Source organism: Gymnoscopelus braueri (genome assembly GCF_963280865.1).
Source record: "Gymnoscopelus braueri genome assembly, chromosome: 2".
NCBI lineage: Eukaryota > Metazoa > Chordata > Actinopteri > Myctophiformes > Myctophidae > Gymnoscopelus > Gymnoscopelus braueri.
In genome coordinates this window covers 10,045,111-10,072,116 of record NC_137604.1, presented here as the reverse complement: position 1 = coordinate 10,072,116, position 27,006 = coordinate 10,045,111, and the positions used below count along the sequence as shown (strand labels likewise).

Below are 27,006 nucleotides of genomic sequence, written 5' to 3'. Positions count from 1 at the left end.
ACTACTGCAAAGGCCCTGTCACCCTTTGTTTTTAGATTGGACGCGGGTATCTTCAAAAGGCCTTTGTCAGAGGACCTGAGGGACCTCACCTTGTCCTTAGGGGGCAGTAGGTCAGCAATATAAAGTGGTGCTAGCCCATGTAGAGCTTTATAGGTGGTTAACAAGATTTTAAAATCTATCCTGGACCTAATTGGTAGCCAGTGAAGTGCGGCTAACACTGGTGTTATGTGTGCTCTGCGATTAGTGTTGGTGAGAATTCTGGCCGCCGTGTTCTGTACTAGTTGAAGTCGTGATAGTGACGCACGGCTCAGAGTGGTGTAGAGTCCGTTGCAGTAATCAAGACGGGAAGAGACAAATGCATGCATGATTTTTTCCAGGTCTTGAGATGTGATAATTGATTTTATTTTATTAATGTTGCGCAGATGGTAGAAACATGACTGAGTTACCTTTTTAACATGGAACTCGAAGTTCATCTGGTTGTCGAAAAAGACACCCAGGTTTTTTGCTGTTTGTTTTACATTAGTAGCCAATGGACCAAGGGACAGCCGAATTGCATCTGAGCTACACTCGGGGCCTATGATGAGTATTTCAGTTTTATCTGGGTTAAGTTGTAGGAAATTTTGTGCCATCCAATTATTAATGCCGGTTAAACAGTCATGCATGACTGTGAGTTTACTGAGGTTGTTTTGCTTGAATGAGAGATACAGCTGTGTATCATCAGCGTAGCAGTGATATGACATACCTTCATAGCTGTTAATGAGAGTACCAAGGGGTAGCATATATAGGGAGAACAGGACTGGACCAAGTATGGAGCCCTGGGGGACACCACATGTCAAGGGAGCTGAGGAGGACGCATAACTGTCAACAGCGACAGCCACACTTCTCCCTGACAAATAGGAGGAGAACCATTCCAAGGCCGACCCATTTAATCCCACCCACTGTTGAAGCCTATGTAGAAGGATGGAGTGATCGATTGTATCAAAAGCTGCGCTTAAGTCGAGCAGCAACAGCACTGAACACTCACCAACATCAGCCCTCATGAGGATGTCGCTAGAGACTCTGAGGAGTGCAGTTTCAGTGCTGTGCTTCTGGCGGAAACCGGACTGAAACTTGTCAAAAATGTTATTGTTATTTAGAAAATGTAAAAGTTGATTGCAGACAACCTTTTCTAATACTTTAGAAATGAACGGGAGTTTGGATATGGGTCTATAATTGGAGTGAACTAGTGGATCGAGGCTTGGTTTTTTTAGGAGTGGTTGGATAATGGCATGCTTAAAGTGATCAGGCACACAACCAGAGGATAAGGAGCTATTGATGATGGATAAAAAGTAGGGGCCTAGACAGTCAAAAGCATCTTTTAAGAGTGCAGTAGGCATGATGTCAACAGGACTAGATGAGGGGTGCATATGTGACACGATCGGTGAAAGATCATCCAAGGAGATCATGTTAAACTGGGACATTGAGGGGACTAGAGGAGGGTGGTCAACTATGGTGGTACTAGGTGGTATTATCTTGGATCTAATATTGTCAACTTTGTTCAGAAAGAAAGATAAGAATTGTTCACAATCATCGTCAGAGAAGACCGGAACTGGGGGGATGGCTGGGTTAACCAGAGTGTTAATGACGGTAAAAAGTGCTTTTGGCCTATTTTTATTAAGATTGATCAGATTTGAGAAATATGCCGATCTTGCATCCTCAATTTTAAGATTAAAAGCAGACAGCAGTTCCTTCATATGATTGAAATGGACTGTCTCCTTAGACTTTTTCCACTGCCGCTCTACCTTTCTGCATTCCCTTTTTAGGCTGCGGATGTCATCGTTCATCCATGGGGATGATTTAACGGCGCATTTGTTTTTTATTTTGAGGGGGGCAACTACATCAAGGGCAGACAGACATAAATTGTTAAAATGGCAGACGAGGTCATTTGTGGCGGTTGGAGCTGTTACATTGTTGCTAAGGGCTGAAAAAGCAGAGCAAAATTTTTCAGCAGAGGAACTGTTGAGAGTGCGGGAGCGGATGGAGCGTATGATGGATTGGGTCTCAACAGTAACATTTATGTTAAAAAGGATATATTTGTGGTCGGAGAGAAAGAACTCACCCAAACACAGATTATTGAGGTTCACGCCCATTGTGAAAACTAAGTCCAGTGTATGGCCATGGTCATGCGTTGGCCCAGACACATGCTGAATTAGATTTAGCGATTGAGTAAGGCTGATAAACTCATCAGTTAAGTTGTCGGAGGGATTGTCAATGTGATAGTTGAAATCTCCTGTCACAATCAAGTTATCAAATTTCATGACAACCGATGATAAAAATTCTGAGAATTCAGTTAAAAACTCGCTTTTAGAACCTGGTGGGCGATAGCATAATAAAATAAAGAGAGGATTAGCAGATCCAATCTTAAGCAGGAGAGCTTCAAAGGTAGTAAAATTATCAATGTCCATAGAGCGGCAAGCAAATTGTTTAGAAAAAACAGCCGCTAGACCACCCCCACGTCCAGATAGCCTAGGAGCATTTATAACTCTACAGGCAGCGGGACAAAACTTATTCACAGTTACGTTGTCATTTTCTTTCAGCCAAGTCTCTGTTAAAAATAAGAAATCAAGGTGATGAGAGTTAAAAAAGTCTCTTATGATGAAGGGCTTGTTACAGACTGACCTAGCGTTAATTAAAGCAATTTTAAAAGGAACAGACTTAATAGGAGGAGCTATAGGTAAGCAGTGAATGTGAGTGAGGTTTGATGGAGTGACTGTACGAGGGGTGATGTTGTTGAGTGAAGAGAGTCTGGTCCTGATAAGAAGTGTGTGTGTGTGTGTGTGTGTGTGTGTGTGTGTGTGTGTGTGTGTGTGTGTGTGTGTGTGTGTGTGTGTGTGTGTGTGTGTGTGTGTGTGTGTGTGTGTGTGTCTCCAGTCAGAAGACGGTACAGGCTGGTTGGATTGGGTCTTGGATTGCTTTGTGGTGTTCAAGCTCTGCTCAACATTGGCCTCAGACTCTCTTTCTGTAAGTCAAGTTTCAGAACAGTGTATTTTATTTTAATGTTTTATATTTCTGTGGTGATTCAACATTCATTCATTTTATTTTCAATATAGCAAATACTGTATGATACCCCATAAAATGTATTAATAGTAGCAGTAGATTTAGTAGTTTGACCCCACTTGGCTGGCATTTGGCTTGTAGTTTTCTTTCAGTGAGCCTATATAATTCTAACTACACACACTAGAAAACCAGCTGTCATGTCAAAGCTGCCTACAGCCCTGCAAGATAACATGGGAAATGGATGTGTCTGATGTGTCTCGGCTTGTGTTGGCTTCAACAAAAATAGCAGGTGTATACAAGCTTGCAGCGCGGCACGAAGTAACGCACTGCGAGCTTGTAGATCTGCTATTTTTTGATAGCCATTGCCAACGCAAACAACTAAAATGACACAGATGCTTTATCCCGGTTTTAATGGGTTAAGGAGGTCTGTTCAGAACAAAGTTGTAAATAAAACTCATCAGTTTGTTTGATTCTCCTTCTTACAGATTCTGAACTGATGAAAGAGAACAACAACCTGGTCAAAGACCTAGACCAGCTACAGTACAGATACAACAATGTAACTGAACAGTATAACAAGAGGATTCTTTGTGGTCAGTGAGACATCAAAGTTGTTGTTTTTTGGTTCATTGTTATATCATGTTGTTCATCATTTATCATTAATCTGATCAAATGACAAAACAGTGGCTGACTTTATTATTTTGTTATTAGAACCACATGGATTTACATTTGGTGGTGGTGTGTGTTATTATTACATGCCTACTTGGGTCGCAACCTGGGAGAAGAGCAGAAAATACTGTAGAGACAAACAATCAGACCTGATGGTCATAAACAGCAAAGACAAGCAGGTGTGTGTGTGTGTGTGTGTGTGTGTGTGTGTGTGTGTGTGTGTGTGTGTGTGTGTGTGTGTGTGTGTGTGTGTGTGTGTGTGTGTGTGTGTGTGTGTGTGTGTGTGTGTGTGTGTGTGTGTGTGTGTGTGTGTGTGTGTGTGTGTGTGTGTGTGTGTTGTAACATATTGTACAGTGTGTACTTCAGTAACCAGCATCCTTTCTGTCCAGGACTTTGTTAACACAGTTGTTAACAGAGACCATAACATGTGGCTGGGTTTGACTGACAGAGAGGAGGAAGGAGTGTGGAAATGGGTAGATGGAACGCCACTGACCACACCAACGTAAGACTTTACCTTCATTCTTCTCTTCTTCATTTAAACTATCATTATAAACCCGTTTCACATACAGGGATTTCATCTTCCCTACCTTTTTCTAAATGGTGTTAAATCCACATGGTATAACATCTTATAATAAAATACCAACCAACCACACTGTCACCAACACAATTATGCATGTTGTCTATTTCACTATTCTGTCCATTCTAATATCTAGAAAATAATTTGAGGTTTTGGTTAAATATAATGTAGAGGTATTATAATGAATGAAATGTTCCTACTCCAGGTACTGGGGCCCTGATGAGCCTAATAACTCTGGAGATCAAGACTGTGTTGTGCTTCATGCTGGAAGATGGAACGACAGATCATGTTCTGCCCACCGCTATCTGATCTGTGAAAGAGTTATCTAGTGAAATGTTGGTACAACTACATGATGTCAAATATTTGGACAAATTGTACTTTGAAGTACCAATTGAAATGTTATGTTTATTTAGAGACACGTGCAGGAGGGTACAGTACCTGCCCTTTAGCCCCTGATGCCCAAAGTGCCCTTGTTTTAATTAAGGCCTGCCCAACACCCATGGCCCTTATCAAGAATAACATTTTATAAATAGTACATGTTCTATAATAATAACTATTTATAATTACATTATAAAATACATGGTGGCTGCCAACAGTCAGGTTTCAGTTTCAGTTTTCATCTGATGCAGTGATGTCATGTTCCCTCCCACCTCGTTATGCTGTGCAGCTGCAACCACCACGAGACACACGCACACACACACACACACACACACACACACACACACACACACACACACACACACACACACACACACACACACACACACACACACACACACACACACACACACACACACACACACACACTTATTTGGTGCAGATTACACAAATGATATGTGTTCATTTCATTGGTGAGCTTTTGTGGGCTTTGTACAGAGATTGAATTGTCTCTGTAGCTAATTGTTTTCCTTTCCCCCTACTTCCAATCAATGCTTTGTCTGCTAGGTGTTAAAATAGCCTACTATAAACTTATACTATGTTTTATTATGAATAGTGGTTGAATATGTTGATACTTACATTTATTTTCAATTAAAGGTTTCTACTGTCACTCAATGGCATTGCTCTATGTGTTCCCTTTTGTCTGTACAGTCATTTGTCTTAAATAGATTTAACATTCAGACTCTAGTCTCTCCTGCACTCCTGCAACAGAGCAGGAATTGACAGGAAGCACATTTTTAGAAAGTGAGATTAAATAAGAACTTTGCCAATCAAACGAGGCGAGGGTTGGGTTACACCACACCATGTGTATTACAAAAGTTGTAATGTTTCTTGTCAAATAGTTGAAAACAGTATTTAAAACAGGACTTTATGGTTACTCAGAAATATCCACTGGGAGCTTGTTAGCAATGCTATTGGAAACAAATGGGGTCAGCTAGGCTGTACCTAGTTGCACTGTCTGTCAATATGGGATATGTGACATATTATGTCACTGTGGATGAGAGCGTCAGGTGTTTAGAGGCTATAGTGCTGTTCTACATATTGTTCAGTTCTAGATGTTCCACCCTGAACGGATCTGCCCTAACATACTGTACATAACTGTTTTTTTTGCACGACCCACATTGTATTTCATAGGATCAACAGTCTACTCTGCCTACTGCAGACACCACACTGTGGTGATAACGCACACCTTGACTTCAGTGACCTGCTCGCACACAATCACAACCCTGAATATAAAAAATGGGTTTGCACAAATCGGCCTCCTGGTGGCGCTATAACAGGCCCGGACGGACGGACAGGGGGTAAAACATACTCTCGCCATGCCTTTCGGATTGGTGGAGACAATTAGGTACACATCTAACAATGAGTGTAGGCCACCCAGCCTGGCAGAGATATGCGCTCTGCAAAGTGCCCCTTTCTAGAAGGACTTCATGATTTCATACAAAATGATCTGGTTACATATGATATTTGACAAAAACAGGCCTGAAAACAGGTTGGTTTTAGTCTTGTAATAATAATCACTGATGATCATCGGAAACAACTCTCATAATAAGTTATGATACAGGTCCCTCAGGTCAGCTGGCTAGAGGCTCCTAGTTGTCCCACAGACTAAACTCTCAGGGGTGACCATACCTTCTCTGTCTCAGATCCTACACAGTGGAACAGCATCATCCTCCCTGTCAGATCTGCTCCCTTCACTGAATCCAACATTATGTTTTATTCACTAGCTATTGATTCCCACTGATATGATTTATCATTGTTGTATCACATAGTTTTTTTTATTAGTGCTTTCACGGTTTATTTACTTGTGTTTATTGCTGATTGCTTATTTGTGGCTTTGAGCTGGGTCTTACTGTATACATAGATGTTTTTTGTACATTTGCCTTGACAAGTCACTTATTAAGAAATAATACAAATAACAAAATATACTTATATGCATAGCCGTGGGAAGTGGGGGTGCTGAGGGGGCTGCAGCACCCCCTGAAAATAAAGAATGAAAAAAAAAATATATATATATATATATATACATATATATATATATACTTATTTTTTTTTTGCATAATGTGCCTGTTGTTGTTGGTCGTTATTTGGGGGGGGATTTAGTGCAATAAGTGTTCTGGAACCGAATTAACCGAATTAAATTAACAAAATAACCCCAGAAATAACCCATAGCCCAGAAACAGCAAATCTTCGCGTGCGCGCACACGCTGGGCACGCATGCGCATACAGCACCCGTAACCTATAACGTCTTCCCACGGCCCTGCTTATATGTTACACAGAAGTTTCTCACACTATGTGAGACTGAAAGTGGTCAAGAGGGTGGAGGGTATACGATGGTGTGGGTGGAGGATGGGGTTGAGGAGGTGAATGCACTGTCTCTGCTAAGAGGAAACAACAGGAGGAAGGAGGGGGTGGATGACATGACAACTCATCATTTCATAAAATAAAGACCACCCTTCTCTATTGTTCATTCTGTTGTGAAGAGGTGAACCATAACAAATACCTGCAAGATGAATTAAAGTCATAAAGGTAGAAATGGCTGTCGCTTTACATTCTGAAAACATTGAGATCCAAGAGGAAGATGATGATGAGGAAGAAGATGATGACATAAACTATGCAAATGTTGAGACCAAGACTACAGCTCAGCAGAAACATCCACGGAAGATAAGACCTGGTAAGAGATGTGTTAAACGAGAGGTTGAAATATTTTAACTGATCTCACTCCCTCTTTATTCTTATTCTTATTCTTATTGTTAGTGTGTGTGTGTGTGTGTGTGTGTGTGTGTGTGTGTGTGTGTGTGTGTGTGTGTGTGTGTGTGTGTGTGTGTGTGTGTGCGTGCGTGCGTGCGTGCGTGCGTGCGTGCGTGCGTGCGTGCGTGCGTGCGTGCGTGCGTGCGTGTGTGTATTGTAATACTGTATTATCTACTGTGTGTGTGGGCTTTGCTCGCAGGGTGTAGTGATGCGTCTAGTGCAGCATGCTAGAGAGACGTTGCATGTAGGGATGCATGTGACCCTCCTCCCTTAGTCCCTGCCACTGACCAACCCAGTCTGGGTAAAGGAAGCCGGGTGCGTAAGTCTTCCGAGGTCAGAACATAGCCTCTCCTTCACCAAGACTCCTATTGTGCCTCCACGAGGCAACACACAGTAACTGGCATCTCGCGAGGCCAGGCTAAACCAGTAGGGGATCTCGGAGCAGCAGTGGTCCCTATAGACTAGAGGTGAGGTGTGCAGGCCCACACCAGTGTGGACACGCCCTGGCACCCCACCAACCACTGCACCCCACCAACCCCTACGCTCACTCAAATCTACTCTCTGCCCACCCATTCATTTCAATGAAGTTGCTCACCCAGTGCATACTCACTTTTTCCTGCTTCTTCCGCTCTGGTTTGTTGATGTCATGGTGATGGTGGGCCGATTCACAAGCGCAGTAGTTTCCATGGTACTCTTTCGTATGTGCAGTATATGCTAATGTATTTTTTGCGTCTACGTCACAAACTACCTCCGTGCGCAAGCCTGTGAGTCGAGGTAATTGGTTCAAAACCGTTTTCGCTCCTTCATGTAATGGGCCCCAGCTGTGGTCAAGCTGCACTTGTTGTGCCCTCAGATTCACTATCTGAGGGCACAACAAGTGTGCAGTGCCCTCAGATTCACTATAGCAAACGACAAGATCAATGATGTCACGACTCAATAAAGAACTGGGAGCAGCAATGGCCGACAGCCAGGACCCAGTGGAAAGACGTGGCATCTCAATTAACTAATTTTGCTGGGGACCCCCTGTAACCCCCTCAAGGACCCCTGGGCGTCCTTGGACCCCACTTTGAAAACCACTGCTTTAGAATAGCCTGTGGGTAGCTTCACTGCTTTCTGAATAATGTGGCTTTCAAGCAGTTTAAGCCTCATTTTTTCAACAATAGCTGAGTAGCTTGACAAACCTACGTCACTCTATTTTCACTGGCACATCATAAAATAGTTTTGACCATGGGTGTAGGTGTAGGCCAACCAACCACAAATACATTGAAATAATAGACAATAGTCTGACTGTAACAGATAAGTGTTAATGACTGCAGATGTATGGCTTGTGCATATTATTCTCCAAATCTTCAAATTCTCCTAAATAAACGAATAAACATAACAAGCAAAGTTGGTACAGTGTGGTAGCCTACAGTATGTTTCTTTACAGTCTAAAGAGACTCCATCTTTAATAATAAATAACTATGACTATGAATGTTGTTTTATCTTAAGAACTATATTGATATAAAAGTATAATCATTGGTGAGTTACAACGGCATAATGATACTCTAGCTGATGTTCGTGTGAGAATAAAAAGCACACGTTCAGACCTGCAGCATAAGATAGACCACATCCTGTTGAAGACATTTTTTTAAGGTCCTCTGTTCCGCTGTCCTTTTTCTTCTCAGAAACAGAGAGAGAAAGAGAGAGAGAGAGAGAGAGAGAGAGAGAGAGAGAGAGAGAGAGAGAGAGAGAGAGAGAGAGAGACGGAGGGGGAGGGGGAGGGGGAGGGGGAGGGGGAGAGGGAGCGGAAATAACTTAACGTCATCATGCGGCCGAAACCCACTGACGGAACTAAGTGTGCTAAATGATTCTCCTAGGTTACATTTTGTTTAGTTTGATATCATCTTTTCACACATATTCACATATTGAGGAGTCTCTGAATAACGCAGAGACAAAAGTACTTTAACTTTCATCCATAGTGGACACCACACCACAATGCAACAAATGTCACTGTTTCTTGCAGAAACCAAATTAGGTACACATGTTCGAGATGTAACAATAAGTGTAGGCCACCTATATATATATTATTATATTAATAATGTTCACTGATCATCATATTGAGGAAACAACTCTCATAGAAGTTATGATACAGGTCCCTCAGGTCAGCTAGGTTGGGGTTCCTAGTTGCCCCACACACTGAACTCTCAGGGGTGACCACCATGCCTTCACCGTCAAATCTCCTTCACAGTGGAACAGCATTACCCTCCCTGTCAGATCCGCTCCCTTCACTGAATCCAACACTCTGTTTGATTGTCTCTGCCAGGCGTGTCACGAGACTGTTTTGCACCCTGTCCGTCCGTCTGTCTGTGTGTCCGTGTATCTGTCTGTCTCTGTGGAAAGCTAATCTCCGGCACCCATGAACCGATCGACGTGAAACTGTACACACACACTCCCTGGATGCCAGAGCAGAACTTCTGCCCCAAATGTTTCACATGGGCCTGGTGGTATAGAGCCACCAGGAGGCCGATTTTTGCAAAACAATTTGTTTATATAACTCCTACAGATTTTGTCCAAACATTACGCAAATCGGTACACAGTATCTCTTATAGTCATTAATAGTCAGGGGATATTAGCAGAAACATTTCCAATATTGGAATAAATTCCTTACCAAAAAAAATCTTCACCAATGTGTTTGTAAAGGTGTCTAGTAACACATCTCACAAAGACTGAAATACAGTTTCCCTAGGGGAATGTTTGACAGCTGCTGAAAGTTGGGGTACCCACTATAACCTTATGCAGGGAAAACAATCTAAATTTAATTCTGTTTTATGTAGCATGTGAGGGGTCAAACTAGGGTGTTTTCATGATTCTGAATCCATTGCAAGCATTTGTTTTGCACCAAAACCACTCCTTGGGGTAAAAACGGCCCAATCTCAATGGGCTTTTTACACAAAAAGTATACCTGGAAAAGGATAGCTATGGCCGTTTTACACACACACACACACACACACACACACACACACACACACACACACACACACACACACACACACACACACACACTAACATAAGAATAAAGAGGGAGTGAGATCAGTTAAAATATTTCAACCTCTCGTTTAAAACATCTCTTACCAGGTCTTATCTTCCGTGGATGTTTCTGCTGAGCTGTAGTCTTGGTCTCAACATTTGCATAGTTTATGTCATCATCTTCTTCTTCATCGTCATCTTCCTCTTGGATCTCAATGTTTTCAGAATGTAAAACCACTCCTTGGGCTAAAAACGGCCCAATCTCAATGGGCTTTTTACACAAAAAGTATACCTGGAAAAGGATGGCTATGGCCGTTTCTAGCCCAAGGTTTTGGTGCAAAACAAATGCTTGCAATGGATTCAGAATCATAAAAACACCCTAGTTTGACCCCTCACATGCTACTTAAAACAGAATTAAAATTCAATTTTTTTCCCCGCATAAGGTTATGGTGGATACCCCAACTTTCAGGAGCTGTCACAAATTCTCCTAGGGAAACTGCATTTCAGTCTTTGTGAGATGTGTTACTAGACACCTTTACAAACACATTGGTGAAGATTTGTTTTGGTAAGGAATTTATTCCAAGATTTTTTAAATATCCCCTGACTATAAACCAAACGGGTCAGTCAGATTTTTCATGTTCCATCCCGATTGGCTATTTTGGCTTCCACTAGGCCGGGGAAGAAATGCCACTTGAAATTGTTCAAATCAGCCTCATAGTGGCGCTATAACAGGCCGATTCGCGTTTTTACACCGATCTGCGTAAAAGTGTACAGACTTTGTACGGACACTCCCTAGAGACCAAGGAAAAACCTCAGCCTTTTTTAGCGTCACCAGGAGGTTGATTTTTGCAAAACACATTTCTTGACATTACTCCTACAGATTTTGTCCAAACATCACGCAAATCTGTACATAGTATCTCTATAGTCATGTGATCAACACGGATCTCTCCGATTTTCTATACATTTCTTTGCTGGTCATAATGCAGTGGAACAGCACATTATAACTACCATAACTTAGTCAGTTATAAAGGCACATAGAGAAGCGCTATAATGTATCATAACACATTATAAATTATACGTTTATGAAATGCAGTAATGCCTTATAAACATCAACAGTACGCAATAACATGACTTTGAGACCTTTAAGTAAAGTGACAACATATTATAATCGTCATTAGCAATTGCATAATTTTATAATACCCCTTATCATGACTTTGTGACCTTTAAGTAAAGTGACAAAACTTTGAAATGGTTATTAGCAATTATATCATAAGTGAAAGACAAAAAAACACCAAAAGGATTATCCAAGCCATGTAAAAAGCAATCTCACAAATGGCACTTAAAATAAAACTATTTTGTCATGCCAAGTAAAAAAAAAGATATGACTCAGTCATGTATACCAGCTTGCTTTCTGTTTTCTCTGATTTGTCTCGCAGAATCTGGCAACACTGCTAGTGGCTCCCCATTGGCTTAGACCTGTTGCTTATTTCTCTCGCAGAGTCTGGCAACACTGCCATAGAGGCGAGAGGCGTGTCTAGTACCATAGCTTGGGAGGACGAGACCGCCCGTTCAGAGTATGGGAAAGTATCCCCATTGGCTTAAAGGACAGCCAATGATGAAAAAGTGTTGAGAAAGTGCTGAGAAAGTGTTGACTAGACTCAGGGCGGATTCACACTGGGTCCGATTGAATCAAACCGTTCCCGAGTACGCTTGGCTGGCCAGCATTCACACTGGCCAAGACTCGAGACCATTTCATTTAACAGTAATGGTAAATATGTGCCTCATGGGGGCGCTGTGGACTATGGGGCTTTGGAAGAGAGAATGTCATTCACAGAAGAAAAGTCACTCTAGAGTGAATAATAAAGTTTGACTGTGTTCCTGACATTGTCTTGAGTTATAATAACAACAGATCAACAATACACAACCAAAGCAGTGTGTGCACTGGTCTTTGAAACCTCGAAATGTAACGTCGTCTGTTAATATGATATTGGCGTCACGGACGCATCCTTGGTATTTTAGCAGTAGACGTCATGGACTAATCCTTGGTGTATTTATCCTTATAAATATGTTCGCCACACATGTGTTTTTTGTTTATTATTTTTCACGGCTCGCGCTTCTCAAACACTAGCGGGATTATTATTTCTTGTCAACATTCAAGTAGAACTATGAGAAGGTATAATCCAGCTAAAATAATGCGTCATTATAAAAAAGATATAAATGATATATGATTAGCAGTCCACTTCCTCCTGTTGGTACGGATGGATTCACACTGCCGCGTTCCGTTCCCGACTCCGCAGCAATCGGACCCGAGACTACCTTCCAAGGTGGTTTCGGGTACGGTACGGTGATGCGTTACGGGGAACGGTTCGCTACGTTCACACTACCACAACATCTGCCATGTGGTCCGGGGTGCGCACCCGGGACCATAGTGTGAAACCGCCCTCAGTCTCTTCTTAGACCAGCGTGCTTTGCAAGCTGGTCAAAAGAAAGACAGAAACCTACACAATCACACCACACAGTTTATTTGTCAAGTTATCCAAAAGTGGCAGCTTTTACTAAGGCACTTAGGCCAAGCAGAGCGCTTTTAAAAGTTGATAAATTACAATAGTTAAACTTTTTGAGAAATGGGGATATGACGTGCACCACTTTTTATCAGCTGTCCAATCATGACTCATGACTCATGAATCATGAGTGTCCCGACCCACAGGTTGAGAACCACTGGTCCAAGATGATGGTATCTCTGTGCTCCCACACCAAACTACCACCATCATCCCTCCTCCTCTTCTGTTCTGTCTAACAAAAAACTATATATAATAAACCTATTATTACCTAATATACAGTAATTACATCGTATTCGCTATATATATATGTATTTTCTTAAAGGCAGACCTATTCATTATTCATTCACCATTAATACGTGTGTTGTGGTCTGTTCGTTTGACAGTTTGACTATAAAAGATCGATACATTTTAGGCGTTAAATAATGTCATGACAGTCTTGAATAATCTCACGTCTACAACTACTAGTTTAAAACTGTATAAATATTCTGTGCTTTCCTTATGTTTCTGGTGATCACAAGACAAAACGGCCCTCTCACACCCGCTCCCTTCATCCTCTTTTTTTTTTTTTTTCCCCAGCAGAATAAAGTGCTATAGATATCACTTTTTCTAAACCCATTTAGACCTGAGGCCGATTTTAAATCTAAATCCTAACCTAAGTTTTCTGGAAAAAAAATAATAATAATTGGGTTGGGGTTAAACCATACTTTATGTGCACTTTCATTATATTAGCATATTGCATTCACCTCATCTGCAGTTGTTAAATCATACACAATATTAATATCATGAACATCACTTGTTGCTATCTTACCTTTGGCATTTTGTTTCTAAGATTTCAAAAGTATCAAATAAAAAATAAGCCATGTCTTGCAGCATGATTTTGGAGAGCTTGACACTCAGATTATAAACACAACATAATTGGGGATTGCTTTTATCTCTACCACTAAAAAATACATCCTAAACAACCTTCTAACTTTTCAAACAAGATATTAACTGATCTCCCTCCCTCCTGTGTGTGTGTGTGTGTGTGTGTGTGTGTGTGTGTGTGTGTGTGTGTGTGTGTGTGTGTGTGTGTGTGTGTGTGTGTGTGTGTGTGTGTGTGTGTGTGTGTGTGTGTGTGTGTGTGTGTGTGTCTGTGTCTGTGTCTGTGTCTGTGTGTGTGTGTGTGTGTGTGTGTGTGTGTGTGTGTGTGTGTGTGTCTCCCCAGTCAGAAGACGGTACAGGCTCGTTGGATTGGGTCTTGGATTGCTTTGTGGTGTTCAAGCTCTGCTCAACATTGGCCTCAGACTCTCTCTCTGTAAGTCAAGTTTCAGAACAGTGTATTTTATTTTAATGTTTTATATTTCTGTGGTGATTCAACATTCATTCATTTTATTTTCAATATTAGCAAATACTGTATGATACCCCATACAATGTATTAATAGTAGCAGTAGATTTAGTAGTTTGACCCCACTTGGCAGCCATTTGGCTTGTAGTTTTCTTTCAGTGAGCCTATATAATTCTAACTACACACACTAGAAAACCAGCTGTCATGTCAAAGCTGCCTACAGCCCTGCAAGATAACATGGGAAATGGAAGTGTCTGATGTGTCTCGGCTTGTGTTGGCTTCAACAAAAATAGCATATCTACAAGCTCGCAGCACGGCACAAAGTAACGCACTGCGAGCTTGTAGATCTGCTATTTTTTAATAGCCATTGCCAACGCAAACAACTAAAATGACACAGATGCTTTCCCGGTTTTAATGGGTTAAGGAAGTCTGTTCAGAACAAAGTTGTAAATAAAACTCATCAGTTTGTTTGATTCTCCTTCTTACAGATTCTGAACTGATTAAAGAGATCAACAATCTGGTCAAAGACCTGGACCAGATACAGTCCAGATACAACAACATAACTGAGCAGAAGGACCAGATACAGTCCAGTTTTGACCATCTACAGTCCAGATATAACAACTTAACTGAGCAGAAGGACCAGTGTGGTCTAGACCTAGACCACATACAGACCAGTTTTGTCCATCTACAGGCCAGATATAACAACATAATGGAACGAAATGACATCAAGAAGATTCTTTGTGGTCAGTGAGACATCAAAGTTGTTGTTTTTTGGTTCATTGTTATATCATGTTGTTCATCATTTATCATTAATCTGATCAAATGACAAAACAGTGGCTAACTTTATTATTTTGTTTTTAGAACCACATGGATTTACATTTGCTGGTGGTGTGTGTTATTACATCTCTACTGGGATGAGAACCTGGGGGCACAGCAGAAAATACTGTAAAGGCAAACAATCAGACCTGATGGTCATAAACAGCAAAGAAAAGCAGGTGTGTGTGCGTGTGTGTGTGTGTGTGTGTGTGTGTGTGTGTGTGTGTGTGTGTGTGTGTGTGTGTGTGTGTGTGTGTGTGTGTGTGTGTGTGTGTGTGTGTGTGTGTGTGTGTGTGTGTGTGTATGCGTGTGTGCCTGTGCCTGTGCCTGTGCCTGTGCCTGTGCCTGTGCCTGTGCGTGTGCGTGTGCGTGTGTGTGTGTGTGTGTGTGTGTGTGCAGGTGCGCGTGCGTGTGTGTTGTAACATATCTATTGTACAGTGTGTATTTCAGTAACCAGCATCCTTTCTGTCCAGGACTTTGTTAACACAGTTGTTAACAGAGACCAGTGGGTGTGGCTGGGTTTGACTGACAGAGAGGAGGAAGGAGTGTGGAAATGGGTAGATGGAACGCCACTGACCACACCAACGTAAGACTTTACCTTCATTCTTCTCTTCTTCATTTAAACTATCATTATAAACCCGTTTCACATACAGGGATTTCATCTTCCCTACCTTTTTCTAAATGGTGTTAAATCCACATGGTATAACATCTTATAATAAAATACCAACTAACCACACTGTCACCAACACAATTATGCATGTTGTCTATTTCACTATTCTGTTGATTCTAATATCTAGAAAATAATTTGAGGTTATGGTTAAATATAATGTAGAGGTATTATAATGAATTAAATGTTCCTACTCCAGGTACTGGCGCCCTGGTGAGCCTAATAACTCTGGAGATGAAGACTGTGTTATGCTTTATTATGGAAGATGGTACGACAGACCATGTTCTGCCCAGAGCCATTTGATCTGTGAAAGAGTTATCTAGTGAAATGTTGGTACAACTACATAATGCCAAATATTTGGACAAATTGTACTTTGAAGTACCAATTGAAATGTTATCTTTATTTAGAGACACGTGCAGGAGGGTAGCCTACCTGCCCTTTAGCCCCTGATGCCCAAAGTGCCCTTGTTTTAATTAGGGCCTGCCCAACACCCATGGCCCTTATCAAGAAGAACATTTTATAAATAATACATTTTCTATAATAATAATTATAATTACATTATAACATACATGAGGTGGCTGCCATCAGTCAGGTTTCAGTTTCAGTTTTCACCTGATGCAGTGATGTCATGTTCCCTCCCACCTCGTTATGCTGTGCAGCTGCAACCACCACGAGAGACACACACACACGCGCACACACACACACACACACACACACACACACACACACACACACACACACATACTTATTTTTTGGTGCAGATTACACAAATGAGATATGTGTTCATTTCATTGGTGAGCTTTTGTGAGCTTTGTACAGAGATGGAATTGTCTCTGTAGCTAATTGTTTTCCTTTCCCCCTACTTCCAATCAATGCTTCTTTGTCTGCTAAGTGTTAAAGTAGCCTACTAAACTTATACTATGTTTTATTATGAATATTGGTTGAATATGTTGCTACTTAAAGTTATTCTCAATTAAAGGTTTCTACTGTCACTCAATGGCATTGCTCTATGTGTTCCCTTTTGTCTGTACAGTCATTTGGTCTTAAATAGACTTAACATTCAGACTCTAGTCTCTCCTGCGCTCCTGCGACAGAGCAGGAATTGACAGGAAGCACATTTTTTGAAAGTGAGATTAAATAAGAACTTTGCCAATCAAACGAGGCGAGGGTTGGGTTACACCACACCACGTGTAAACATTGTAATAATGTTTCTTGTCAAATAGTTGAAAACAGTATTTAAAACAGCACTTTATGGTTACTCAGAAATATCCACTGGGAGCTTGTTAGCAATGCTATTGGAAACAAATGGGGTCAGCTAGCCTGTACCTAGTTGCACGGTCTGTCAATATGGGATATTAACATATTATATGTCACTGTGGATGAGAGCGTCAGGTGTTCAGAGGCTATAGTGCTGTTCTACATATTGTTCAGTTGTAGCTGTTCCACCCTGAACGGATCTGCCCTAACATACTGTACATAACTGTTTTTTTTGCACGACCCACATTGTATTTCATAGGATCAACAGTCTACTCTGCCTACTGCAGACACCACACTGTGTTGATAACGCACACCTTGACTTCAGTGACCTGCTCGCACACAATCACAACCCTGAATATAAAAAGATTGGTTTGCACAAATCGGCCTCCTGGTGGCGCTATAACAGGCCCGGACGGACGGACAGGGGGTAAAACATACTCTCGCCATGCCTTTCGGATTGGTGGAGACAATTAGGTACACATCTAACAATGAGTGTAGGCCACCCAGCCTGGCAGAGATATGCGCTCTGCAAAGTGCCCCTTTCTAGAAGGACTTCATGATTTCATACAAAATGATCTGGTTACATATGATATTTGACAAAAACAGGCCTGAAAACAGGTTGGTTTTAGTCTTGTAATAATAATCACTGATGATCATCGGAAACAACTCTCATAATAAGTTATGATACAGGTCCCTCAGGTCAGCTGGCTAGAGAGGCTCCTAGTTGTCCCACAGACTAAACTCTCAGGGGTGACCATACCTTCTCTGTCTCAGATCCTACACAGTGGAACAGCATCATCCTCCCTGTCAGATCTGCTCCCTTCACTGAATCCAACATTATGTTTTATTCACTAGCTATTGATTCCCACTGATATGATTTATCATTAATGTATCACATAGTTTTTTTTATTATTGCTTTCACGGTTTATTTACTTGTGTTTATTGCTGATTGCTTATTTGTGGCTTTGAGCTGGGTCTTACTGTATACATAGATGTTTTTTGTACATTTGCCTTGACAAGTCACTTATTAGGAAATAATACAAATAACAAAATATACTTACATGCATAGCCGTGGGAAGTGGGGGGGCTGAGGGGGCTGCAGCACCCCCTGAAAATAAAGAATGAAAAAAAAAATATATATATATATATATATATATATACATAATTATATATATATATATATATATATATTTTTTTTTTTTTTTTTTCTTTCTTTTCTGCATAATGTGCCTGTTGTTGTTGGTCGTTATTTGGGGGGGATTTAGTGCAATAAGTGTTCTGGAACCGAATTAACCGAATTAAATTAACAAAATAACCCCAGAAAATAACCCATAGCCCAGAAACCGCAAATCTTCGCGCACGCGCACACGCTGGGCACGCATGCGCATACAGCACCCGTAACCTATAACGTCTTCCCACGGCCCTGCTTATATGTTACACAGAAGTTTCTCACACTATGTGAGACTGAAAGTGGTCAAGAGGGTGGAGGGTATACGATGGTGTGGGTGGAGGATGGGGTTGAGGAGGTGAATGCACTGTCTCTGCTAAGAGGAAACAACAGGGGGAAGGAGGGGGAGGATGATATGGCAACTCATCATTTCATAAAATAAAGACCACCCTTCTCTATTGTTCATTCTGTTGTGAAGAGGTGAACCATAACAAATACCTGCAAGATGAATTAAAGTCATAAAGGTAGAAATGGCTGTCGCTTTACATTCTGAAAACATTGACATCCAAGAGGAAGATGATGATGAGGAAGAAGATGATGACATAAACTATGCAAATGTTGAGACCAAGACTACAGCTCAGCAGAAACATCCACGGAAGATAAGACCTGGTAAGAGATGTTTTAAACGAGAGGTTGAAATATATTTAACTGATCTCACTCCCTCTTTATTCTTATTCTTATTGTTAGTGTGTGTGTGTGTGTGTGTGTGTGTGTGTGTGTGTGTGTGTGTGTGTGTGTGTGCGTGTGCGTGCGTGCGTGCGTGCGTGCGTGCGTGCGTGCGTGCGTGCGTGCGTGAGTGTGTGTGTGTGTGTGTGTGTGTGTGTGTGTGTGTGTGTGTGTGTGTGTGTGTGTATTGTAATATATCTACTGTATTATCTACTGTGTGGGGGCTTTGCTCGCAGGGTCTAGTGATGTGTCTAGTACAGCATGCTAGAGAGACGTTGCATGTAGGGATGCATGTGATCCTCCTCCCTTAGTCCCTGCCACTGACCAACCCAGTCTGGGTAAAGGAAGCCGGGTGCGTAAGTCTTCCGAGGTCAGAACATAGCCTCTCGTTCACCAAGACTCCTATTGTGCCTCCACGTGGCAGCTTCCCGTGCAACTGAGCAGCCCCACTCTGCTCACCCCGAAGTGGGAGAGGCCTAGAAAAGGCGGGCCAAAAATAGCCTGTTCCTCCTCAACCCGGACAGCTTACCGCTGCTGTCGGGTCATCCCTACCCTATCTGAGGTCGAAACACTGTATTATACAATTTGTACTTCAGTAACCAGTAGCTTTTCTGCAGGACTTTGTGGACAGAATTGTTGGCAGAGGCCAGTATGTGTTTGTTATTTGCCATGGACTGACAAAATGAGCGGTCAATAATATTAACAGAAACACATAGACCCTAAATGTAACCTTGTGTCTATGCCAATGTGCTACACATTTTAAAACAAAAGTATTCCTGCATTCATCTCAAGTCAACCTCACCTCGTCATGCTCGGTCTCTTCTGGAACCTATCACCCTTGCATGCGATACAACAAACAAGGCTCTGACTCTGGAGGAGCAGGGACCCCTTAAAATGTATGTGGCGCAAGGCCCACCGGCATGTGGATATGCCCTGGCTGCATACCAATCCCAGCACCAGCTTGGTTGAACAAAGGCTACGATAACAGCCCTAACAGATGAGGACTCTGCTGCCTTGCAGGAACACCTTGTAATGGGCTGTGGTCAAGCTGCACTACCAGCTGCACTACCAGGTAAGCGCCTCCCGGTTCTGGGGGCTTGGACCAGCTCTGACAGCAAAGGGTAACTGAAGGAGTTGTGCCCTCAGATTCACTATAGCAAAAGACAAGATCAATGATGTCACGACTCAATAAAGAACTGGGAGCAGCAATGGCCGACAGGACCCAGTGGAAAGACGTGGCATCTCAATTAACTAATGTTGCTGGGGACCCCTGTAACTTGGACCCCACTTTGAAAACCACTGCACTACAATAGCCTGTGGGTAGCTTCACTGCTTTCTGAATAATGTGGCTTTCAAGCAGTTTAAGCCTCTTTTTTTCAACAATAGCTGAGTAGCTTGACAGACCTACATCACTACATTTTCACTGGCACATCATAACATAGTTTTGACCATGGTGGGTGTAGGTTTTACTTCAGCAATCAGGTGGTGGTGGGACTGTGTGGTACCACAGCCAACCAACCCCAAATACATTAAAATAATAGACAATAGTCTGACTGTAACAGATCATTGTTAATGACTGCAGATGTATGGCTGTATTGTTTGATTTCTTCAAATGCTCCTGAATAAATGAATTAAACATAACAAGCAAAGTTGGTTCAGTATGGTGCAGTATGTTTCCCTACAGTCTAAAGAGACTCCATATTTAATAATAAATAACTATGACTATGAGTGTTGTTTTATCTTAAGAACTATATTGATATAAAAGTATAATCATTGGTGAGTTATAACAGCATAATGATACTCTTGCTGATGTTCGTGTGAGAATAAAAAGCACACGTTCAGACCTGCAGCATAAGATAGACCACATCCTGTTGAAGATGACTCTTAGACATCTTTTTTAAGGTCCTGTGTTCCTCTGTACTTTTTCTTCTCAGAATCAGAGAGAGAGAGAGAGAGAGAGAGAGAGAGAGAGAGAGAGAGAGAGAGAGAGAGAGAGAGAGAGAGAGAGAGAGAGAGAGAGAGGCAGAGAGGCAGAGACGGAGACGGAGACAGAGGGATTTTTTTTCTTTTTTTTTTTTTTCTTTTTTTTTTTTTTTGTGGTCTCTCTCATTAACATTTGTTTATGTTATAGATTTTTTTAATAAGTATTTCTGATCCGGTCTGGAGCAGAAATAACTTAACGTCATCATGTGGCCGGAACCCACTGACGGAACTAAGTGTGCTGTGCACCTCCAAAATGATTCTCCTAGGTTACATTTTGTTTAGTTTCTTTTCACACATATTCACATATTGAGGAGTCTCTGAATAACGCAGAGACAAAAGTATAACTTTCACCCATAGTGAACACCACACCACAATGCAACAAAATGTCACTGTTTCTGGCAGAAACCAAATTAGGTACACATGTTCGACAGGGCCGGACTGGGACCAAAATTCAGCCCTGGCATTTTGGTTTTTGGGTGGCCCAGCGGCCCACCGGGCATTTGCCCGGTACGCCAAATGGCCAGTCCGCCGCTGATGTTCGAGATATGACAATGAGTGTAGGCCACCCAGCCTGGCAGAGATATGCGCTCTGCAAAGTGTCCCTTTCTAGAAGGATTTTATGATTTAATAAAAAAATATCTGGTTACATTATGACAGGTCCCTCAGCAAATCGGTACACAGTATCTCTTATAGTCATTAAACCAAACAGGTCAGTCAGATTTTTCATGTTCCATCCTGATTGGCTATTTTGGCTTCCAAAGTTTGCAGGAGTGCTCAGTTTTCAACAACATGCCTCAAACAATGAACACAGCCTGCGATTTCTGTGAAATTGTGCACACACATTACCACTAGGCCGAGGAAGAAATGCCACTTGAAATTGTTCAAATCAACCTCATAGTGGCGCTATAACAGGCCGATCTGCATAAACGTGTACGGACTTTGTACGGACACTCCCTAGAGACCAAGGAAAAACCTCAGCCTTTTTTAGCGTCACCAGGAGGTAGATTTTTGCAAAACACATTTCTTGATATTACTCCTACAGATTTTGTCCAAACATCACGCAAATCTGTACAGAGTATCTCTATAGTCATGTGATCAATATGGATCTCTCCGATTTTTTATTAATTTCTTTGCTGGTCATAATGCAGTGGAACAGCACATTATAATTTATAACTACCATAACTTAGTCAGTTATAAAGGCACATACTGTAGAGAAGCGCTATTATGTATCATAACACATTATAAATTATATGTTTATGAAATACAATAATGCCTTATAAACATCAATAGTACGCAATAACATGACTTTGAGACCTTTAAGTAAAGTGACAAAACTTTGTAATGGTTATTAGCAATTATATCATAAGTGAAAGACAAAAAAACACCACAAGGATTATCCAAGCCATGTCAATTTTTATTTTCACAAATGGCACTTAAAATGTACAATTTTGTCATGCTAAGTAAAAAAAAAGAAAGAAAGACAGAAACCTACACAATCACACCACACAGTTTATTTGTCAAGTTATCCAAAAGTGGCAGCTTTTACTAAGGCACTTAGGCCAAGCAGACCAAGCAGAGTTGAGAAATTACAATAGTTTCACTTTTTGAGAAATGGGGAGCACCACTTTTTATCAGCTGTCCAATCATGACTCATGAATCATGAGTGTCCCGACCCACAGGTTGAGAACCACTGGTCCAAGATGATGGTATCTCTGTGCTCCCACACCAAACTACCACCATCATCCCTCCTCCTCTTCTGTTCTGTCTAACAAAAAACTATATATAATAAACCTGTTGTTACCTAATATACAGTAATTACATCGTATTCGCTATATATATGTATTTTCTTAAAAGGCAGACCTATTCATTATTCATTCACCATTAATATGTTTGTTGTGGTCTGTTCGTTTGACAGTTTGACTATAAAAGATCGATACCTTTTAGGCGTTAAATAATGTCATGACAGTCTTGAATAATCTCACGTCTACAGCTACTAGTTTAAAACTGTATAAATATTCTGTGCTTTCCTTATGTTTCTGGCGATCACACAAGACACAACGGCCCTCTCAAACCCGCTCCCTTCTTACTCTTTTTTTCTTTTTCCCCCAGCAGAATAAAGTGCTATAGATCATATCACTTTTTCTAAATCCATTTAGACCTGAGGCCGATTTTAAATCTAAATCCTAACCTAAGTTTTCTGGAAAAAAATAATAATAATTGGGTTGGGGTTAAACCATGCATTATATTAGCATATTGCATTCACCTCAGCTGCAGTTGTTAAATCATACACAATATTAATATCATATGAACATCACTTGTTGCTATCTTACCTTTGGCATTTTGTTTCTAAGATTTTAAAAGTATCAAATAAAAAATAAGCCATGTCTTGCAGCATGATTCTGGAGAGCTTGACTTTATATATATTTATTATATTATAACAACATAATTGGGGATTGCTATAGTTTTATCTCTACCACTAAAAGATACATCCTAAACAACCTTCTAGCTTTTCAAACAAGATATTAACTGATCTCCCTCCCTCCTGTGTGTGTGTGTGTGTGTGTGTGTGTGTGTGTGTGTGTGTGTGTGTGTGTGTGTGTGTGTGTGTGTGGTGTGTGTGTGTGTGTGTGTGTGTGTGTGTGTGTGTGTGTGTGTGTGTGTGTGCGTGTGCGTGTGCGTGTGCGTGTGCGTGTGTGTGTGTGTGTGTGTGTGTGTGTCTCCAGTCAGAAGACGGTACAGGCTGGTTGGATTGGGTCTTGGATTGCTTTGTGGTGTTCAAGCTCTGCTCAACATTGGCCTCAGACTCTCTCTCTGTAAGTCAAGTTTCAGAACAGTGTATTTTATTTAATGTTTTATATTTCTGTGGTGATTCAACATTCATTCATTTTATTTTCAATATTAGCAAATACTGTATGATACCCCATACAATGTATTAATAGTAGCAGTAGATTTAGTAGTTTGACCCCACTTGGCAGCCATTTGGCTTGTAGTTTTCTTTCAGTGAGCCTATATAATTCTAACTACACACACTAGAAAACCAGCTGTCATGTCAAAGCTGCCTACAGCCCTGCAAGATAACATGGGAAATGGATGTGTCTGATCTGTCTCGGCTTGTGTTGGCTTCAACAAAAATAGCATATCTACAAGCTCGCAGCACGGCACAAAGTAACGCACTGTGAGCTTGTACATCTGCTATTTTTGAATAGCCAACGCAAACAACTAAAATGACACGTTGATGCTTTCCGGTTTTAATGGGTTAAGGAAATCTGTTCAGAACAAAGTTGTAAATAAAACTCATCAGTTTGTTTGATTCTCCTTCTTACAGATTCTGAACTGATTAAAGAGATCAACAACCTGGTCAAAGACCTGGACCAGATACAGTCCAGATACGACAACATAACTGAACAGAAGGACCAGATACAGTCCAGTTTTGACCATCTACAGTCCAGATACAACAACTTAACTGAGCAGAAGGACCAGTGTGGTCTAGACCTAGACCACATACAGACCAGTTTTGTCCATCTACAGGCCATATATAACAACATAATGGAACAAAATGACATCAAGAAGATTCTTTGTGGTCAGTGAGACATCAAAGTTGTTGTTTTTTGGTTCATTGTTATATCATGTTGTTTATCATTTATCATTAATCTGATCAAATGACAAAACAGTGGCTAACTTTATTCTTTTGTTATTAGAACAACATGGATTTACATTTGGTGGTGGTGTGTGTTATTCTTACATCTCTACTGAGTGGAGAACCTGGGAGCAGAGCAGACAACACTGTAGAGACAAACAATCAGACCTGATGGTCATAAACAGCAAAGAAAAGCAGGTGTGTGTGTGTGTGTGTGTGTGTGTGTGTGTGTGTGTGTGTGTGTGTGTGTGTGTGTGTGTGTGTGTGTGTGTGTGTGTGTGTGTGTGTGTGTGTGTGTGTGTGTGTGTGTGTGTGTGTGTGTGTGTGTGTGTGTGTGTGTGTGTGTGTGTGTGTGTGTGTGTGTGTGTGTTGTAACCTATATTGTACAGTGTGTATTTCAGTAACCAGCATCCTTTCTGTCCAGGACTTTGTTATCACAGTTGTTAACAGAAACCTGAGGGTGTGGCTGGGTTTGACTGACAGAGAGAAGGAAGGAGAGTGGAAATGGGTAGATGGTACAACACTGACCACACCAATGTAAGACTTTACTTTACCTTCATTCTTCTCTTTTCACATACAGGGATTACATCTTCACTACTTTTTTCTAAATGGTGTTAAATCCACATGGTATAACATCTTATAATAAAATACCAACCAACCACACTGTCACCAACATAATTATGCATGTTGTCTATTTCACCATTCTGTTCATTCTAATATCTAGAAAATAATTTGTGGTTATGGTTAAATATAATGTAGAGGTATTATAATGAATTAAATGTTCCTACTCCAGGTACTGGTACCCTGGTGAGCCTGATAGCTCTGGAGATGAAGACTGTGTTGTGCTTTATAATGGAAGATGGGGCGACGTGCCATGTTTTTCCCAGAGCTCTCTGATCTGTGAAAGAGTTTTCTAGTGAAATGTGGGTACAACTACATGATGCCAAATATTTGGACAAATTGTACTTTGAAGTACCAATTGAAATGTTATCTTTATTTAGAGACACGTGCAGGAGGGTAGCCTACCTGCCCTTTAGCCCCTGATGCCCAAAGTGCCCTTGTTTTAATTAAGGCCTGCCCAACACCCATGGCCCTTATCAAGAATAACAATTTATAAATAATACATGTTCTATAATAATTATTATTCATAATTACATTATAAAATACATGGTGGCTGCCATCAATCAGGTTTCAGTTTCAGTTTTCACCTGATGCAGTGATGTCATGTTCCCTCCCACCTCGTTATGCTTTGCAGCTGCAACCACCATGAGACACACACACACACACACACACACACACACACACACACACACACACACACACACATTTTGTGCAGATTACACAAATGAGATTATGTGTTCATTTCATTGGTGAGCTTTTGTGGGCTTTGTACAGAGATGGAATTGTCTCTGTAGCTAATTGTTTTCCTTTCCCCCTACTTCCAATCAATGCTGTGTTAAAGTAGCCTAGCCTGGTAAACCCTCCCTCCAGAAATCTCATTTGTATTTTATTTTGGAAATGAGATTTCCGGAGGGAGGGTTTACCAGGCTAAAAGTAGCCTACTATAAATTTATACTATGTTTTATTATGAATATTGGTTGAATATGTTGCTACTTAAATTTATTTTCAATTAAAGGTTTCTACTGTCACTCAATGGCATTGTATGTGTTCCCTTTTGTCTGTACAGTCATTTGTCATAAATAGACTTAAAGGAGAATTCCGGACAAATTAAGTGTTATCTTTGATGTCTCGTTACTCACCTACCGACGTAAAAAGTGGCGTTCTTTTTTTCCATAGATTCCCCTGTCGTCATTTTTTAAACCCCCTCCGTTGTCATAATGGGAGCGCGTGGGTTAGGGAAATTCGTCTATTATAACCGATGCAAAGTTATTTTTTTCTCTACTACGATTCATTGTAGAGTCTCATGATAGTCAAACATGCACTGAAACTTCCTGCGAGGCTACCGTTAATGGCGAACGATTTAACACTGGTTGCTTGTTTCCAGAACCTGGCAACACGAGTTGCCAGGTTCTGGAAAGAAACAAGCATCCAGCATCATGAGACTCTACAATGAATCGTAGTAGAGAAAAAAATAACTTTGCATCGGTTATAATAGACGAATTTCCCTAACCCACGCGCTCCCATTATGACAACGGAGGGGGTTTAAAAAATGACGACAGGGGAATCTATGGAAAAAAAGAACGCCACTTTTTACGTCGGTAGGTGAGTAACGAGACATCAAAGATAACACTTAATTTGTCCGGAATTCTCCTTTAACATTCAGACTCTAGTCTCTCCTGCGCTCCTGCAACAGAGCAGGAATTGACAGGAAGCACATTTTTAGAAAGTGAGATTAACTAAGAACTTTGCCAATCAAACGAGGCGAGGGT

The 27,006-nt window shown here is 41.1% G+C and overlaps 2 protein-coding genes and 1 long non-coding RNA gene across 3 annotated transcripts in view; all 3 read left to right on the top strand.

Annotated features, from left to right (window-relative positions):
- Positions 1–25,533, top strand: part of LOC308093993 (C-type lectin domain family 17, member A-like) — a gene marked incomplete at its 3' end in the record, with an annotated part of 32,237 nt that extends 6,704 nt beyond the window's left edge. The window contains exons 2-6 of the mRNA XM_080440409.1: positions 2,911–3,000; positions 3,522–3,626; positions 24,678–24,814; positions 25,041–25,153; positions 25,410–25,533. Coding sequence (XP_080296535.1) covers positions 2,911–3,000; positions 3,522–3,626; positions 24,678–24,814; positions 25,041–25,153; positions 25,410–25,533 — 569 coding nt within the window. The remainder of the gene's footprint in view (positions 1–2,910; positions 3,001–3,521; positions 3,627–24,677; positions 24,815–25,040; positions 25,154–25,409) is intronic.
- LOC308098965 (uncharacterized protein) lies at positions 7,209–16,802 on the top strand. Its single transcript, XM_080447446.1, has 6 exons — positions 7,209–7,391; positions 14,243–14,332; positions 14,851–15,105; positions 15,224–15,357; positions 15,652–15,764; positions 16,045–16,802. Exons 1-6 carry the CDS (start codon positions 7,253–7,255, stop codon positions 16,166–16,168), a joined length of 855 nt encoding a protein of 284 aa, XP_080303572.1. The 5' UTR covers positions 7,209–7,252; the 3' UTR covers positions 16,169–16,802.
- Positions 18,756–24,423, top strand: LOC308099069. Its single transcript, XR_013934353.1, has 3 exons — positions 18,756–18,939; positions 23,703–23,792; positions 24,305–24,423. It is a non-coding gene; the product is annotated as an uncharacterized lncRNA (long non-coding RNA).
- Positions 25,534–27,006: the final 1,473 nt, after the last annotated feature.

What these genes read in the sequence shown, in the direction of transcription:
- LOC308098965 (XM_080447446.1), top strand. Translation starts at nt 7,253, where the DNA reads ATGGCTGTCGCTTTACATTCTGAAAACATTGAGATCCAAGAGGAAGAT. An exon ending in TGGCCTCAGACTCTCTCTCT is followed by an intron (nt 14,333 to 14,850) that starts GTAAGTCAAGTT and finishes TCCTTCTTACAG; the next exon opens with ATTCTGAACTGATTAAAGAG. An exon ending in ACGCCACTGACCACACCAAC is followed by an intron (nt 15,765 to 16,044) that starts GTAAGACTTTAC and finishes TTCCTACTCCAG; the next exon opens with GTACTGGCGCCCTGGTGAGC.